This window comes from Petaurus breviceps, unplaced genomic scaffold (genome assembly GCF_028583685.1).
Source record: "Petaurus breviceps papuanus isolate PSGF00001 unplaced genomic scaffold, PetGlider_PUasm1.0 175, whole genome shotgun sequence".
NCBI classification, from domain to species: Eukaryota; Metazoa; Chordata; class Mammalia; order Diprotodontia; family Petauridae; genus Petaurus; species Petaurus breviceps.
Genome location: NW_027185764.1, coordinates 41,098,274 through 41,116,601, shown reverse-complemented (window position 1 = coordinate 41,116,601; position 18,328 = coordinate 41,098,274). Strand labels below are relative to the sequence as shown.

General features: G+C 36.0%; 1 protein-coding gene across 2 annotated transcripts in view; it reads left to right on the top strand.

The window, feature by feature from the left end:
- Positions 1-18,328, top strand: part of TMEM161B (transmembrane protein 161B) — a 116,781-nt gene that overhangs the window by 79,180 nt on the left and 19,273 nt on the right. For both annotated transcript variants that reach the window (XM_069085071.1, XM_069085072.1), the window contains 4 exons: positions 13,111-13,262; positions 13,828-13,888; positions 14,367-14,507; positions 17,274-17,387. In XM_069085071.1, the coding sequence (XP_068941172.1) occupies positions 13,111-13,262; positions 13,828-13,888; positions 14,367-14,507; positions 17,274-17,387 (468 nt within the window). The remainder of the gene's footprint in view (positions 1-13,110; positions 13,263-13,827; positions 13,889-14,366; positions 14,508-17,273; positions 17,388-18,328) is intronic.

Genomic DNA, 18,328 nt, shown 5'->3' with positions numbered 1-18,328 from the left:
AATTACTTCAAACAAATTTTAGAGCTACAGAACCCACAAAGTGACAGAAACAAATCTGCTGAAGGCAGCCTGGCAGGCCGACAGGAAAGGTCTATCACACTGGGCTGGGAGGTGAGCAAAGTCCTGCGTAAGCCATGCCAGCAGACTCATAGCTCAGACCGGCCAGAGCAGACTTCAGGAGAGTAAATCACTGGCAGCTGTGGCGGTTTCCGGACTTCTCAATCCATAAACGCCAAACAGAAAGTAAAAGGTCAGTTGGGAACTCTTTTGGAACTGGCTGAGAGAAGAATACAGTCTAGCCCCTGCCCCTGGGGCAACAGAGGTGGTGGCAGGGCAGGGGCTGCAGCTGCTGCCACATGGCTGCCCCTGGAGCTCCTGACCTGCAGATCATAGGGGAACCAGGCGACCATTGAGAGGATAATCGCTGTTGCTTTGACCTGCTTGGATCTGGGTTGTAGTTTTGGGTGGTGGTCCTGGGGTGAGGAATGCTAGGGTGCCAGAGGTTGTGGTGGCTATAGAGAGGATGTCCTCCTTACAGCTCTGACAACAGCTCTGAAAACCCCAAAATTTGGGACACAGCTATCTCCACTCTGGAAGTAGAGTTCTACTATGGCAAAGAGCTAAAAAGTCAAGTAATTGACTGGCAAGATGAGCAAACAGAGGAAGCATGAACAAACCATAGAATCTTTTTTGGGGGACAAAATATCAAAACATGGAACTAGAAAAAGACAAACAAAGTCAAAAGTCCTGCATCAAAAGCCTCCAAGAAAAATATGAATTGGTTGCAGGCCATGGAGGAGCTCAAGAAGGATTTTGAAAATCAAATAAGAGAAGTGGCGGAAATATTGGGAAGAGAACTGAGAATGATGCAAGAAAATCATGAAAAGAGAGTCAACCACCTGCTAAAAGAGACCCAGAAATACACTGAAGAGAATAACACCTTAAAAAATAGACTAGCTCTGGGGATCGAATTCGGGCTCAGACACTTAGCACCCACACAGAAACGCCTGGCCGTGTAACCTTGAGCAAGTTACTTAACCCCAATTGCTTAGGAGCAGCCAGGTGGCTCAGCAAGTAACAGCACCAGCCCCAGTGTCAGGATGACCTGGGGATCAAATCTGGGCTTAGATACTTAGCACTACACCCAGAAATAACTGGCCATGTAACCTTGAGCAAGTTACTTAACCCCAATTGCTTTAAATAATAATAATAATAATAGACTAGCTCAAATGGCAAAAGAGGATCAAAAAGCCAGTGAGGAGAAGAATGCCATAAAAAGTTGAATTTATCAGATGGAAAAGGAATTTCAAATACTCACTGAAGAGATTAACTCCTTCAGAATTAGTTTGGAGCAATTAGAAGCTGATGACTTTATGAGAATTCAAGATACTATAAAACAGATCCAAACAAATGAAAAAGTAGAAGGTAGTGTGAAATATCTCATTGGAAAAGCCACTGACCTAGAAAATATATCCAGGAGAGATAATTTAAAAATTATTAGACTACTTGAAAGCCACGATCAAAAAAAGAACCTAGAAACCATCTTTCAAGAAATTATCAAGCAAAACTGCCATGATATTCTAGAACCACAGGTCAAAATAGAAATTGAAAGAATTTACCTATCGCCTATTAAAAAAGATCCCCCCCAAAAACTCCTAGGAGTATCATAGCCAAATTCCAGAGTTCTCAGGTCAGGGAGAAAATACTGCAAGCAGTTAGGAAGAACCAATTTGAGTATTGTGGAAATGCAATCAGGATAACACAAGACCTAGCAGTTTCTACATTAAGGGATTGAAGGGCTTGCAATATGATGTTCTGGAAGTCAGAGGAGCTAGTACTAAAACCAGGAATCACCTACCCAGCAAAACTGAGTATAATGCTTCAGGGGGAAAATGGTCATTCAATGAAATAGAGGATTTTCAAGGATTCTTGATGAAAAAACGAGAGCTAAACAGAAAATTTGACTTTCAAATACAAGAAGCAAGAGAAGCGTGAGAAGGTAAACAGGAAAAAGAAATCATAAGGAACTTATGAAAGTTGAATTATTTATATTCCTACATGGAAAAATGATCATTGTAACTCTCAAGACTTTTCTCAGTATAGTTGAAGGGAATATATTTGTATATGTATGTATAGGAGAGTGTATGTGTGATATATATGTGATATGTGTGTACATGTATACATATACAGAGGGCACAGGATTAGTTGAATATGAAGGGATGATATGTAAAAAATAAAGTTAAGGAGTGAGAGGAATATATTGAGAAGGAGAAAGGGAGAGATAGAATAGGGTAAATTATCTCTCATAAAAGAGACAAGAGAAAACTATTACAGTTGAGAAGGAAGGTAAAAGGCAATGAGTCAGTCTTACTCTCATTGGATTTGGCATAAGGAGGGACTAACATATATACTCAATTGGGTATCTTACCCTACAGAAAAGTAGGGGGAAAGGGGATAAGGGGGGGATGATAGAAGGGATGGCAGATTGGGGATAGGATAGTTAGAAGCAAACAGTTTTGAAAATGGAGAAGGTTAAAGGAGAAAATAAAATAAGTGGGGGGTGGGATAGAATGGAGAGAAATATAGTAAGTCTTTCACAATATAACTACTATGGAAATGTTTTGCATAACTACATACGTATAACCTATATTGAATTGCTTGTCTTCCCCGTAGGGGTGGGTGAGGATGGAAGAAGGGAAAGAATCTGGAAATCAAAGTTTTAAAAACAAATGTTAAAAAAAGGTATTTTTTACATGCAACTTGAAAATAAAATATAAAGACACTGGGTATAGAAATCCATCTTGCCGTAATAGAAAGTTAGGGGGGTATGGGAAGGATATAAGAGAGAACAGAGTGGGAGGGGTATTTAGTAGGCTTGCTATCTTGGGGTGGGGGGTAGGGAAAAGACAGGGAGAAAATTTGAAGCTCGTAATATTGTGGAAATGAATGTTGAACACTAAAAATAAATTAATTTTAAAAAATTACTTTGGCAGCAGAGTTCAGGATGATTTAGTGCAAGAGGAGACTTAAAGCCAGGAGGCTAGTTAAAAGGCTATTGCAGTAGTCTAGATAAGAACTGAACCATCAAGGTAATTCTGTGGATGGAGAAGAGGGTATAAATATGAGAGATATTGGGAAGTTATAATTTAGGATTTTTTTTTCTCATATGTCTTTTTCTTTAGGATCTGTTTTTTTTTCCCACTTAATAGTATTTTATTTTTTCCAATTACATGTAAAAATAGTTTTCAACATTCACTTTTTTTTTTTAAAGCAATTGGGGTTAAGTAACTTGCTCAAGGTTACACGGCCAGGTGTTTCTGGGTGGGTGCTAAGTGTCTGAGCCCGGGATTCGATCTCTAGGTGTTCTCAACACTGGAGCTGGTGCTCTTACTCGCTGTGCTGCCTGGCTGCCCCAATTTTTTTTTTAAGCAATTGGGGTTAAGTAACTTGCTCAAGGTTACCCGGCCAGTTATTTCTGGGTGTGGTGCTGAGTGTCTGAGCCCGGGATTCGATCTCCAGGTCTTCCCAACACTGAAACCGAAACCGGTGCTCTTACTCGCTGAGCCACCTGGCCGCCCCTCAACATTCACTTTTATGAGATTTGAGTTTTAAGTTTTTTTCTCATTCCCTTTTGCCTCTCTCCCCTCCCTGAGACAGTAAGCAATCTGATATATATATACACACACACAATCATATTATACTTCCCTATTAGTCATGTTCAAACAATGAGATTTTGCTACACATTGGCTTTGTGGGTCAAATGAAAATGGATTGAGGAGATTTTGAGTTTGTAAACTGAGAAGGATGATGGCACATCCTTGACAGTTTTAATGCAGTTAGATATAAAGGGAGGTTTCAGGAGAAAAGATAAAGAATTTTGTTTGAGATGTTGAATTTGAGTTATCTGTGACACATTCATTTAAGATATCCAAAAGGCATTTAGTGATGTGGGACCATCCATCAGTTGAGAGATTGTGGTTGTATATATATAGATATGGCTGTACTCTGTATAGTCTATCCAGGAGAGTGACTGTGGCTAGAATTATAGTTCTTGGTATCATTTTCACAGACATGATAATTGAACCGATGACTGTTGATGAGAAAACTGTGGTAGTATTGGGCAAAAATTGAAGATGGTCTGGGCCAGAGCATTAGGGTGCACAGTTAGTAGATGTGACATTGATAAAGAAGCAGCAAAAGGATGCTAAGATAGGAGGAGAACCAAGAAAGAGAAATGTCATGGAACCTTAGAGAGGAGATACTATTCAGGCAAGAAGGGTAATCGGTAGTCTTGAAGTGCTACAGGAAGCTAGATGAGGATTGATGAAAGGCCATTCACTTGGCAGTTAAGAGATCACTGGTAACTTTGGAGAGAGTAGTTTCAGTAGAATGCCAGATTGCATAGGAAAATTCGAGACTGAGATGAGAAGAAGTAGAGGCTCCAAAGTGTAGATGCCATCCTCAAGGAATTTAGCCACTAAGAGAAGTAGAGATAGAGTGATAGCTAAAGGCATAGTTTTGAGTGCAAGTCCCTTTAAAGATGGGAAATGTGTTTGTAGGAAGCAGTAAATGAGCCAGTAGATAGGGACTGAAGATTAGTGAGAATGTGTAGATGATAGTGAAAATTGTGGAGAAGATGAGAGGGGAAGAGATCAAAGGTGAATGTAGAGAAGGGCTACCTCTTCATCTGAAATTGGAAGGAAGGAGAAATTATTGACAATTCATTTGGATGAGGTGAGGTGTGATAGGAGGGAGAAAGATGGAACTCTCAATAAATAGTCTCAGTGTGTATGTAATATGAGGCAAAATCTGGGGAAGGGGTACCATGGGAGGCTTAAAGAGATGTAAGATTTAGAACAGCTACTATGAAGAGGATAGCCATTCAGCTAGGGAGAAAGAGAATGTTTGCCTTGTTACATTGGGGGTCCAATTGAGATTAGATAATGTAAATTTGTAGTGGTCCCCGGCATTATGTTTTTTCGTTTTCCTCCTGCCCTGTTAACCAGTGTGTGAATAAAGCAAAGGAGGCACATGCTGGGAGTAACCCACAGTGTGGGTATGGCAAAGCTTGGGATACAAGGGCAAGAGATCCAGAAATCACTGGATCTAATAAATTTTTCTCTAGTCCATTATTTTAACCTTGTTAATCTTTGTTTAAACTGTCTTATAAACAGAATATTGTATTATTTCTCTTTATCTTCTGCTCTTTTGGCAAGTTTATCTTTCATTTGTGGTTGTGATTGTTAATGGTTTATTTCCCTTTATCCTATCCATTTATATCTCTGCCCCTTTATTCCCATCTCTCTCTTAATGGTGAAGTGAGGAGAGAAGAGTGATCTTTAGTTAAAGCCATCTTTTTTGCTCTTCTCATCTTCTTGCCCAGAGCACAACCAAAATTTCTTATTCTTTGTTTCTTTCCTTTTAATCTCTTCTTCATGATCCAGCCCCCAATCTTTGGAGTTTGTTTTGCTTGTGACTTATTCTTTACCAATCCTAGCCTTCTTCTTAAACCTCTTCCTTACATTTGTTGTTTTTCAATTGTGTCTGGATCTTTCTGACCTCATATGGGGTTTTCTTGACAAAGATAACAGGAGTAGTTTGCTATTTCCTTCTCCAGTGGATTAAGGTAAAGAGAAGTTAAGTGACTTGCTCAGGGTCACATGGCTAGTGAGTGTCTGAGGCCAGATTTGAACCCTGGTTTTCATAACTTCTGGCACAGTGCTCAGTCCATTGAACCATCTAGCCACCTCCCCACCTTTACCTACCCCCACCTTTTTCCCTGTTTAATATATTTCTATATCAAACTCTTTGTGTCTCTGTGTTCAACCTTCCTTGGACCAGTTTAAAGTGAGCTTCATGTGATGCTTATTCTCTCACCACCACATCTTCCTGCAAGTGTGCATAGTCTTCATCTCATATAGTTAAGCAAACAGTAAGCTCCTTCTGCTTTCTCTTCCTTTCTTTCCCTGTTCCCTCCCTTTTTCTTAAAATTGTCAGAAATTGAACCAAACCATCCCCTGCTGTTTGTCTTAAAGTCCTGTGTTTACTTTTCAGAGTTTCTACTCTGCTCTTGCCTTTTCACCAAGAATACTTGAAAAGGCTCTATTGTATTTAACAACTTGTTTTTTTCTCCCTGAAATATTATACTCCATTTTGCAGGGTTTATTATTATTAAATCTTTTGCCTTTTGGACTACCATATGCTAAGATCACCTATTCTTTTGATGGTAGCTGACAAGTCTTGTGTGATTCTGACTACTATTCATTGATAGTTGAATTATTGCTTTCTTTTCTGAATCCTGTGTTCTATTTTTTTTTTTCTCTCTGTATCGTAGAAAGATTTGGGTTTTGTCTGTGACATTCTTGGTAGTTTTCATTTTGGAGTTTCTTTCAGGAGATGACAGATTCTTTCTATTTTTACTTTATCCTCTAATAGAGCTTGGCAGTTTCTTTTATGATTTTGTGAAATATAGTGTCCAGGTTTTTCATTTGGTCATGGTTATTATAGTGACTGATAATTCTTAAGTTGTTTTTCCTTGACCTCTTTTCTATGCCTGCTTTTTAAAAATAATCGATACCTTACATATTCTGTTTTATTTTTTTCTAACTTTGCCCTTTCCCCAGAATTTCTTGTATCATGGAGTCATTGATTTCTTATTACTCTTTCCTTTTTTTAAAGAGAGCATACTACTTGTGTAAGGTTTCCTACCTTTTGGTCTAAGGTGTTTCTAATTCCAGGTCTTCCCCTCCATAGTTTATATTTCTTTTGTAATCTCTAAACTTTTTCCAGACTTTTTCCAGGTATTCATGTAATCCTTTTCTCAGCCTTTTTTTTTGGGGGGGGGGGTAGCTATTGTGGTATTGTTCTCCACTAACATGTTTCCTCTTGGTTGATTGTTGACCCATGATTTTTCTTCATAGTTTTAATGTAATCTTCTGTGTTTACTCATATCAGTAGTCTTAGTTCTTGGTTTAAGATTTAGTTCTAGGGCCAGGTTCCACCCTATCTAGGACTCTTGGATGGGGAGGTCAAGGATCTATTTGATCCTGAAGTCACTTTTCTGGATTCTTAATTCTGGTTTCTTCTTCCTTTTGTTTGTCAGGGTTCAGAATGTTGTTAGGCTTCAGTGTTCCTTTTTATAGCACTGTGATTGGCTGTGCATGATGGAGGTACTAGGTGGGTTTTTTTGCCCATAAAGCTTCTCTGATTTTTCTTCCTTGTTTCTATCTCTTCATGTCTCCTAGTGCTCCCTGGGCTAGGACACTGAGTGGTTTTTTCCTTGTTAAGGTTTTCCTCATTAATTCTAGATTTCTAATGTTTTTACCTGCTGGCTCCTTTAGCAAGGCCCCTCTTTTTCATTATCTGTAGCTTCTAGTTATTTTTTTGTTATTTAGTCTTGGGCTGCATGAAGGAACTTAGGGAAGTTTCTTTTAGGGTTTTTAAATTTATTGTTCAATATGACCATGTTGAACTCTTTTTAGATAATTGGCTTCTGTATCTTTCACATGCCATCTATATGGAAATCTTCTCCTCATTCTGACTCCCTCATCTCTCCTCAGTCCTTGTGTTGGGAGTACAGATTATATGACCCAATCTTAAATCCTTTGCCATCCTGCTTGCCTTCCTCTAGTCTTCAGCTTATCTGTCTCTACTAAAATGTGGCATTATATTATAATTGAATAAAATACTCCAGATATAGGCTTCTGAGGTCATAGTTCAGCAAGACTATGAAGTCCCAAGTCCTGTACACTGCTCCTCAGCTTAAAATTGCAACATAGATTTTTGGCTTCCATCTTAAATTGTTGATTCATTAGTTTGTAATCTGTTGAAACCCCCACATCTTTTTTAGACAAATTCCTGTTTGGTCATGCCTCCTCAAAAGTTTAAATGTACTTAATTGTACATTTATACCTGTTAAATTCCATCCCATTACTATAGGCCACCATTCTAGCCTAATGAAAGCTTTGAAGGAAGAGTAATTATATCTTCTTGAGGAAAACCTTGGTTTTGCTTTTAGAAAACAGCCTTTCTTGAGAATTTGAACTACTGGGAAGGAATCAACATTTAATCACTTTTTTCATTTGCTTAGTTTACTTTTAACTTCACTATATTGTTCTGTAATTTCAGTAAACCCTGGTAAGTATCAGAAGATAGAAAAGTTTCACATAATTGCAAATAGTATGTTCCATTCTTGATCAAAGATTAGCTATGCCTTTCTTACACACTTATTCTCATCTGACAATTTAGATATAATCTGTGCCACTTATCAACCCTACTCAAGTATAAATTCTTTGAGGGTAGTGATCATGGCTTATTTATCTTTATATCTCCCCATTACCTAAAACACAATTCATGTGTAAATAGTGAGTATTTAATTAGTGTTGAAAGGAAGGATTGATTTTTATTCTGATAGTCTTTCTATGCTTTTTTCCATGGGATAAATGGTTCATTTGCCTTAATTCACAGCAAACTGTTTCTTAACTTATATGTCAGGAAAGATCACACATATCAAAACGTGAATCTGTCAAGTGAATAACAATGTCTTGCAAAAAGTGGTGACAGAACAGCATAATAATTAAGTTTTATAGAAATTGAACATGTAAAAGGTAAAATTTTTGTCATGTTCCATCATTGTAATTCATAATGATCATATTGAATCCATTGAAATATAATAATTTTAACATTTAATTGAAATTGACCACTTATATCCTACTCCAGAAAGCCTTCTATCAAATCTAAGATCATACCATTCTTAAACCTTTTCTAATTGCTAAAGCAGTTGCCTTAATCTTAAATTTGTAATTAACAGTGAGAAAGCTCAGGTTAAAGTTTAGTAAAGATTTACGAATTTCTGCTGATGGTTTTGAGATCTTTAAAAAGAATTTTGGGGGGAGGCAGAAGAAGAAAAATCCTGGGATACAACCTTGCCCTGAAAATAGGGAGCTTGCCAATTTGGGAAATTTTTTTTTTTTGATGTGGGAAGGCAGGGCAGTTGGAGTTAAGTGACTTGCCCAAGGTCACACAAGTAGTAATTGTTAAGTGTCTGAGGCTGGATTTGAATTCAGGTCCTCCTGACTCCAGGGCCGGTGTTCTATTTACTGTGCCACCTAGCTGCCCCTCCAGTTTGGGAAATTTATCAGATTTGTTGATTAGTGAGATCCTACTTTTATATGTGTATGTATATTTGTATGTTATAGACATATCTTGCATGACATATGATTGTCTCTCCCCTTCCCTTATCCTATACTAAATATCTGGAAAAAGTTGACATTAGATTTTATAGAAACTTAATGCAAACCAACTTCTTTGCTTCAGTAGAGTTTAGGAATTTCTAGGGGTTGGCATAAACTCGGAAGGGTCTGTAATTTTTTTTTTTTTATAGTTTGATTACAATAAAAAAATTGAAGGATAGCATTTGACTGAAGTATTGAATATTGTTTAGAGGACATTTAAGGGAATTTAGTTTCAGTTTTTTTTTTTAAGCAATCAGGGTTAAGTAACTTGCTCAAGGTTACACGGCCTGGTGTTTCTGGGTGGGTGCTAAGTGTCTGAGCCCAGATTCGATCCCCAGGTCATCCTGACACTGGAGCCGGTGCTCCTACTCACTGTGCTACCTGGCCGCCCCAGTTTCAGTTCTTAATGAAAAAATTCTTTGGTTGAGATTTAACTATTAATACACATAAGTTGCAATGAATTCTAGGACAGATTAATAACGATCAGAGAAAATTAAAAAAAAATTTTCAATCCTCCTACCTCAACTATTTTTCTTCTTTCACTTAAACTCTTTGGGGAAAAAATAACGCCAGTTAAAGCTATCAAACAGTAGAGTCGGCTCCTTCACTGATCGTTTTCAAATGCAAGTTGGATGACCACTTTATGGGAATGCTAGATAGAGGATGATTTTTTTTTTTTGATGTATGAGCTTGATTAGGTTGCCTGAGCTATCTCTGAGATTTAACATATTCAGTATCTATATTCACTGATATATGGACCTAAAAGTACAGGAGGGATATTTTCTTATGTTTTCAGTGTATATAATAGACCAGAGCAAAAATGGGCAATCTTAATAGTTTTCATTTAATAAAATGCCTATGTAGTTTCAAAATGTTCAATATGAGTAAAATAATACAGTTTGATATTTATGTTTGTTATATGTGGCAGATATACATATTGTAGTATCAAATTACCTTCCTTAACTTACACTAAACAATTTTAAATTAGGTAGGGCCTTTCAGGAGTAAATCAGCTGAGATCTTACTTCTGGTTCTTCCTGACATGTCATACTTGTTATTATTCAGGCCCCTCCCTAGATAACCCCAAACAGATTTTGGTGAATTGACCAGGAAGTGGGAGGATTGTAAGAAGTTCCCAGCTCACCATGGGGTGGCTTTGAATTAGAAATCTAACTATAATGGCTTACAGATTAAAGAAATTATTTTTAGCATATTTTGAAAAGAGGTTTGCCTTCAGGTGTGTGTTACATGCTTGTTTTGGGGAGATAAAAGAAAATGTAATTGGACGCATTCTCTCCCTTTTGGAATTTACAGTCTTTTAGCAGGGTACAAGAGCTGTACCAAGAGATATTTCAGGTTCTGGGTGATTTGAAGTGAGGAGGGATCAAAAATGACAGGGGGCAGGGAGGGGAGTGTCAGAGAAGGATTCATTGAGGAGAAATAGCTCATCCTTTAAAGAATATGTAGAATTTAATCGGGCAGAGATGGAGGGGAGTGTGAGGTTATTGCAAGCATAGGGAATAGTATGAGTAAAGTCATGGAGGTAGAGAATGCTGAATGAGATTAGAGAATAGGCCAGTTGCTAATGGGGCAAGGTATAGTGTGAGATAAATCTGAAAAGATAGAGTGATGTCAGATTATGAGGGGCCAACAGAAGAATGTATCATCAATTATTTGGAGCTTAGGAATGTATTTTCCTCAAAGAAGCAGTCTTTGGAATAATAGTGTTTGGGGTCCTAATCTGTCACACAAAGTCTGTTGACTTAATAACATAACTTAAAAATATTTAATCATTATAATGGAAAATAATTTAAAATGGTATATTTTACGTAGTATTAAAATAATCAAATTGAATAAATATGCATTTGTCTTGAATGCTAGTACTTAAGAAGATTATTTTCAATGGAATATATTGCACAATGCATGGTAAAGGATAGGGGAAAGGGAGAGCATAAATATATACACAATTTTAAGAGGTAAAAATGTATTGACTGAGATGGTATTGAGCTCTGGTCAGTGGCTGCTGTTAGTCTGAGACATTTTGATTTCTTTACAGAGATGAGTATGGGAAAAAGTAGCAATTTTAAAATAACTGCTAAAATGAACCTTAGAAATAATTTTACAATCGAACCATATTATTGTTGACTTGATCAAAGTGAGTCTAGTGATTCAGAGCCTAGACTAGAATCAGACATAGATCAGTTGTTTGTGTTTTAACTTGGGGAATGTCTATATCATTGTGTTTCCAGGTATATTGAAAAAGACTTTTTTAATAGCTCTATAAAGGATCAAGAAGTCTCTTGGGTTTATAATTATATGAATGATAAACAGTGGCTATTTTATGTTCTCATAGTTATATATTAGAACTAAAAGGGACTTTAAAGGTCATCTTCAAGTTTTACAGATGAGGAAACTGAAGCCTTAGAAAAATGTGATTTGTCCAAAGTTACATAGCTAGTTAGTTGGTAGAATCAGGGGTATAACTCCATTCCCTTAACTTTTTCCACTTCCGTAATTGAAATAATCCTCACTTTTTGATGGTATTGTGATCTGAGTTGATTTCTAAGCTTGGTTATTTTGAACTCAGGACTGTTTCCTTAGAAACAATATTATAGTTAAGTTCCCAAGCTGTCTGAGCCCATAAGGTTAGAATATAAGACTAAAAGAGCAATAAAGACTATTTCAACTATATAGACCCCTGAATATAGAATTATCTCTGTGGGAAAATTCATTGATTTCCAGTTCCAAATACCTGAATAAATACATCTCCCTTTGCTATAAGTAGAAGTTTCTTCTGTGCATAAATGTGATAGGTTAGTGCTAGAATTTAAAGCCTAACTCATAAATACTTTTGTATTTGTATAAATGATTTTTTTTAACTTTAAAGAAAACATCACACTATAATGGAAAAATCACCAGAGAAGCAGGAGGACCTGTTTTAGTTCAGGCTTTATCACTAGACCCACTTTGATCAAGTTAATGAAAGTGTAATTTGATTATAAAATTATTTCTGAGGTTCATTTTAGCACTAATTATTTTTTTATCTTGTGAATTGTTTTGAAAATCATAGAAAAGTGACTTGCTTAGAATCACACAGATTATTTTGGAACTCACATATTTGCAGACTGAACTATAGTGTCTCCAGATATAAAACTAATAGTTTCTTGACTGGTTTAAAGTAGCATCAGGATTAGAGGCAGCGTGGTTTCATGGGGTGTGCAATGGTTTTGAAGTGAAAGGACTCAAGTTCCAAAGTTGAAGCTGCCAGTCTTTACTGTTGTCCTTGGGAAAATCCCTTAGCCTTTGTGGGCCTCAGTTTCTTTCTACTAAAATGAGGGTCTTAGACTAAATGACCTCAAAGGCCCTGGGCTTACAGTTCTAAATGCTACCATATCAATCCAGGAATTATTTATGATTTTCCTTAATTGCCTAGTATAGTGAAAAGGCAAAATAATTATAAGCCTAGTAGAAAGAAAATCTTAGTTTCCTAAAATGGCTCCTTTCCTGGTCTTTCATGTCTTCAAGAACTATTGCATAGAAATTACTATAGTAACCTATAGTAAAATATGATACTCATTTGAATTTTAATATCTATTCTATTTGTCCAAGGACAATATTGCTACTGTTTATGCACTTTCCCTAAGTCAGGGCAATTCTAAACCACACTTGAATCTGCTGTGTTGTTAAATGTTACATTCTTCTTCCTGGAAGAATGGTCAGATTTCCAAAGATATTCACTCACCTGAGGTTACTTTTATATGAATGCAAGTATGTTGTAGGGAGTGTTGAAATTCTAATGGCATTTCAGGTAGCATAACGTAATACTGCTGTTCCACAAAGTTGTTCCTTTTTTTTCCTGAACTTTTTATTCCTACAGCAAGGTACTGTTTTCATTGACTACACACTATTTCAAAGTAGAAGAAGGTGGTGAAAGATCAGTTTGTGTTACCTTTGGATTTTTTTTCTTTGTCAAAGCCATGGCAATCTTGATTGTTACTGAAAACTACCTAGAATTTGGACTTGAAACAGGTAATAAATGCTTTGAACTTTAGATGATTTTATAAACATGTATACATATACATGCATATATATTATATATAAATGTCACTCTCCCCTTCATATCTATATTAAAATAACTTTAATGTTTTAGTTGTTCTTTTAATTCCTTCATGTTTGAAATGTGTATGTCCCATTTATAAGGCACAGTTTGCTATTCATTGTTTTTAAAAGAATCTAGTCTTCATTGTGCAATATTTGCTTTGTTGATGTTATTTGCTTACCTTTCATTTTTAATCCACACCCCACAACTTTCTTACAGTTAAATGTTTCTGTGATGCAAAAAAATTAAACAAATTCCTGAAGAATTAATGCAAATTTTATTCACGTTCATGGAATGTACAAATATCAAAGGGATGTTTTCAAAGACTGTTCCTGTTAATAACCAAATTTTATTGCATTGTGGCATACTAATTAGCACATGAAAGAGCTAAGCTAGACACTTGAAAATTTAAGATTCTGTTTTCTAGCATTTTATTTCCAAAGAAAGATTCTGTATTTTGCCCCTGATAAGAATAATCCATTTTTTTCTCTACAGGTTTTACAAATTTTTCAGAAAGTGCGATGCAGTTTCTTGAAAAGCAAGGTTTAGAATCCCAGTAAGTTTTGGAAAATTTTAAGGGTAAAACCAAATATTTTAGCTGAAAATTAAGATTTACTTTTTTGGGAAGGAAACGTCATTTCTGGTGTCATCTTTTTGTTACTTTACCTGTACCCTAAAACTTTGTCCTTCTTACAGGGAAGTTGCATTATTATTTTTGCCTTTAGACTTTGCATCTGTCTACCATTATTAATCTTGTTTACTTGCTTTTGTTTTGCCCTTTCCAGATTCAAACATTGTGACTAGAATTTGCTTTTCTCTGATGTTTTCTCTTAAATACTTTCTGCCCATGAAAATTGACTAACGCCATAGTTGTCTTTATCACTACTATTGTCTTAAGCCAGAAATTTACCTGAATCTATTTAAAATGTTTGTGATTGTGATTATTGAATGTAGCTTGTGGGATAAATTGATAGGAACAAGGAAATTTATAAAGTCACTTAAGGAAACATTGATGAATCTCTTCGTTTTTCCAGGGGCCCAGTGTCTAAGCTTACTTTCAAATTTTTCCTGGCCGTTCTGTGCTCACTCATTGGTGCTTTTTTGACTTTCCCTGGGTTGCGGCTGGCTCAAATGCACCTGGATGCCCTGAATTTGGCAACAGAAAAAATAACACAGTAAGCGGAAAATGTACATAAGCACATGCAGATAAATATATGTTGTTCATCTTAATGCAGGTATATGCAATTTATTGTAATGAAAATTAATAATGAAGTAATCATTTGATCTGCTTAGACTGTACTTCATGTTTCTACAAGTTGAACACCCTTTTCACTCTTATTTTTGTTAGTGCAATGTATTTTTAAAAGCTTTTGACCCTCTCTTCCTACCCTTCCAAATGTATTTTGTTCTTTGAGATGAATATAAAACACATAAAGACATATTTGTGCTTTTATTTAAATTCTTAATACTCATGGTGACATAATCACTAAACATTAGAGTACACACATATGTATTTTACTTTCTTAATACAAGCACATGATTTTTTTCCTAACTTTTATGTTTAGGTACCAAATACACTAAAACCTTAGTTAACAGTACAAGAAATGACTTTTATTGGTGATATTCATGACATAAATTATTGATATTACATAATCTTGTAAAAAAATATTAATCATATTATTGCTCTAAGTTACAGTGTTGGTATTTAGTTTCTGGTCCTGCACTGTTGTATGTCATTGAATACTTTTTTAGTTGAGGATGTTTTACTGAATTTCTAGAATAGTTCATGAAGCCCATTGCAGTATACTCTCTGATTATCAATAGATTTTTCTTTACGTCATAATATTTGGGGAAAGGTGGTTATTTCTATATTTACATATGGGTCCAAGTTTCCCTCTAGCCTTTTTTTTTGTTTACGTACAGTGGAAGCCCAAAGTTGAAAATGTTCCCATTTGATCTATTTATTTACAATCATTAGGATCCTCTGAGTAATTCATATTTCCTAACATTCCTCATCTGTAAAACCCTGTATTTAATGATGGTGCTTCTTTACAGTCTTTTCTTAGGGAGATGAGCATTCATATCTCTTTTACCTGTGTCATTTTCCTTTATTTAATTTTGACAGTCCTTTTGTTTTGTTTCCCCCACCTCCATTTTTCTGCATATGCTTTGTGTGTGGGTGTACTTATTCCCACCTCCCACCACACACCCCTTCATCCCCTTTTATTTCCTCCTTTTACTCAGCATGCTCTTGGCTACATCCAGCCTTTCTCCCACCACCCGTCTCTCTAATGGCTTCTTTTAAGAAAAAACCTGATTCTCTCCCTCCACTCTACACACACACTTCAGTCCACTAACCCCAGCGTTATGATTTAAATAAGCTGAAAAGGGTGGGTGGAGGGGAGCCCTTCACAAGCTACTGAAACCGCTGTGGGCTGCTCCTTGATACTATAGTGTTCCCTAGCAACACTGCATACCTAATACTGCCTCTTTCTTTGGCTAAGCCCACTGCCTTACTCAGACTGCTGGGTGAAAGAAACACTTCATAAAAATATTTAAGCATTTATTATTTTTGTGGACATTTTAGTGGCCTTTGGATTTCAATGTGATTTTGTAAAGATCCTGCTTTTGTATGCTTGGGAATTTGGGGGGGGGGGAGTTTGTTTGCTGCAGCCCTTTCCTGAATGCCCCCACCCCCCATTGTGTTCCAGCACTCTGCCTAGATACAAGGGGTGTGGGCATGCTAGCCTGGCTTTGAGAGGAGCGTGACTGGCACAAAGACGTTACCCTCATGGCGGGCATCAGCTCTTACTATATCGGCAGAGGGCTGTAGCCAAACTTTTGCCTTTTTCCTGTCAGGTGTTCATGGTTTCTTAACTCAAACACTGTTCCCCACACAATTCATTATCATTTTCAGATACATTCAGATCATTTCAGTGATATTAGAGCCACCCCTTTTACTTTTAAAAATGGTTCTTTGAACCCCCTCAATTTTAGCCATTCAGGATAGTTGACAATAAAACCAGCACTTGTAAAATAAAATAACTGTTCTAAAGAATTTGCCTTTGTTCTAAAATAATAAAAAAAATCTTTTCCAACCATCTGTCCCTATGGGATAAAAATTCCGAGTACAATTAACAATGAAGTTACAGCTATGAACTGAAACCCTTTGCTGTATTGGGAATATTGCCTTGTCAGAAGTGAAATAAATTTCTTTGATTTGTATAGGATATGAAAATTAATTTCAGGTATGTTCTTAATGATCCAAGAAGAAATGAAAATTTGTGAATCATATGATTTTGATAATATGATTTAAACTTTTTACATGATCATTCTATACTGAAGGGATTCTATTTTAAACAGTGTTTCACTCCAGTTTGTCTGCCATATGCCTTATAGAGTAGTATTATGGACCTTTCTAATCACTACCACTTAAATGGATATAACTTTCTTCTCTATAATGAGAAGACATGTTCTTTTAGCTACATTAAATGTAAAAATCTGACTTCTCTACATCTCAAAATTCACTGGGGTCATTGAACACTTGATTCAGAGGACTGCTCATAGAGCTTTTTATTGAATCTGAGAGTAAGGAGAAGAATAGCAGAAAGGGGAAGTGGAGAGAGTGTAGGACCAAGAGACTTGGCCCCTGATCAGCCATGTGACCTGAGCTATCCTCATTTCAGTTCCCTAAGCATGCAGTGATGACGTCTTCCATAGCTCTGTCACAAAATTATTGTGAAGATCAAATGAGATCAGGTGTTAATGCATTCAGGGGAAAACTAAAGCAGTGTATTGTAAGGTGTGGTGATAGTAGTATTAGTAGAGTCCATAGTATCAGCAGTAAATTCTCAACTTCAGTCTGACTCAAGTTTTCCACAGGTTAATTAGCAGCATTTGTTCTCTTTCTGTATTCATGATAATTTTTTATGTGCTTTCAGAACATTACTTCACATAAACTTCTTGGCACCCTTATTTATGGTCCTGCTGTGGGTAAAACCAATCACCAAAGACTACATTATGAACCCAACTTTGGGTAAAGAAAGTGTTCCTTTGTAAGTATCATTCTTTTTTTTTTTTTATTTTGAAGTATTCATTCATAAGATTTTCTGATTGATTTTATTCAGTTGCATATTTTGTGTAACAATACTTTTTTTGACTTTATGTTGTCATTGAAATGCTATTTTAATGAAAATCATTAGAAAAATGTATCTTAAAAAAAGATCATAGGCACGAAGAATATTATTTAAAAGATTTGTATCAGGGTGGCTAGGTAGCGCAGTGAAAGATTTGCATCATTGATACTTCACTTGGTAAAAATAAACTTTAGGTTATCAAAATTGAAGTTGCAAACTATTAGATTTCATTGGTCCTAGATTTAGTGTTTTTGCAATGTGAAAAAAAAAATACTATTATCCAGCAATAGCAAGTTCATAGATTAAGCAATTTAGAGTGAAAAACATAATTTAAAAGTGCTTGTAATGTGACAGGAACACCTATATATTGAATCACTAAGGCCACATTGTGACTATAATTCCCTCAGGTTTAGAATATTTGTCCTAGAATGTACATTATAGATGATAAATTACATATTTTGTTTTTAATAGCTTCTATATTATTTAAAGTTAAATAGTGCTTTTTAAATTATCCAGTTTTACTATAGATAGCTTCATTGGTCTGTATTTAAAAACTCAGATGCCAAGTGCCTTATTATTTGTATTCCTCATCTGTAAAATGAAAAGGCGGGAGTAGATGACTTATATAATTAGGTTATGTAAACCATAACCATTTACTTAGAGATTTTTTATCATCCCAAGGTCAGAGGAAATCTTAAACTCTCTGTGGGAAGGCACTGTGTCTCATCTAACCTTTGTGCCTAGTGGGGTGCTCTGTATACAATGGGCTCTTCTTAGTAAGTGTTTCTTTAATGAATGATCTTGCTCCTGATTCAGAATTCTCCACTCTTGCTTGTAACTTGGTCTTTGGAGATGAAATT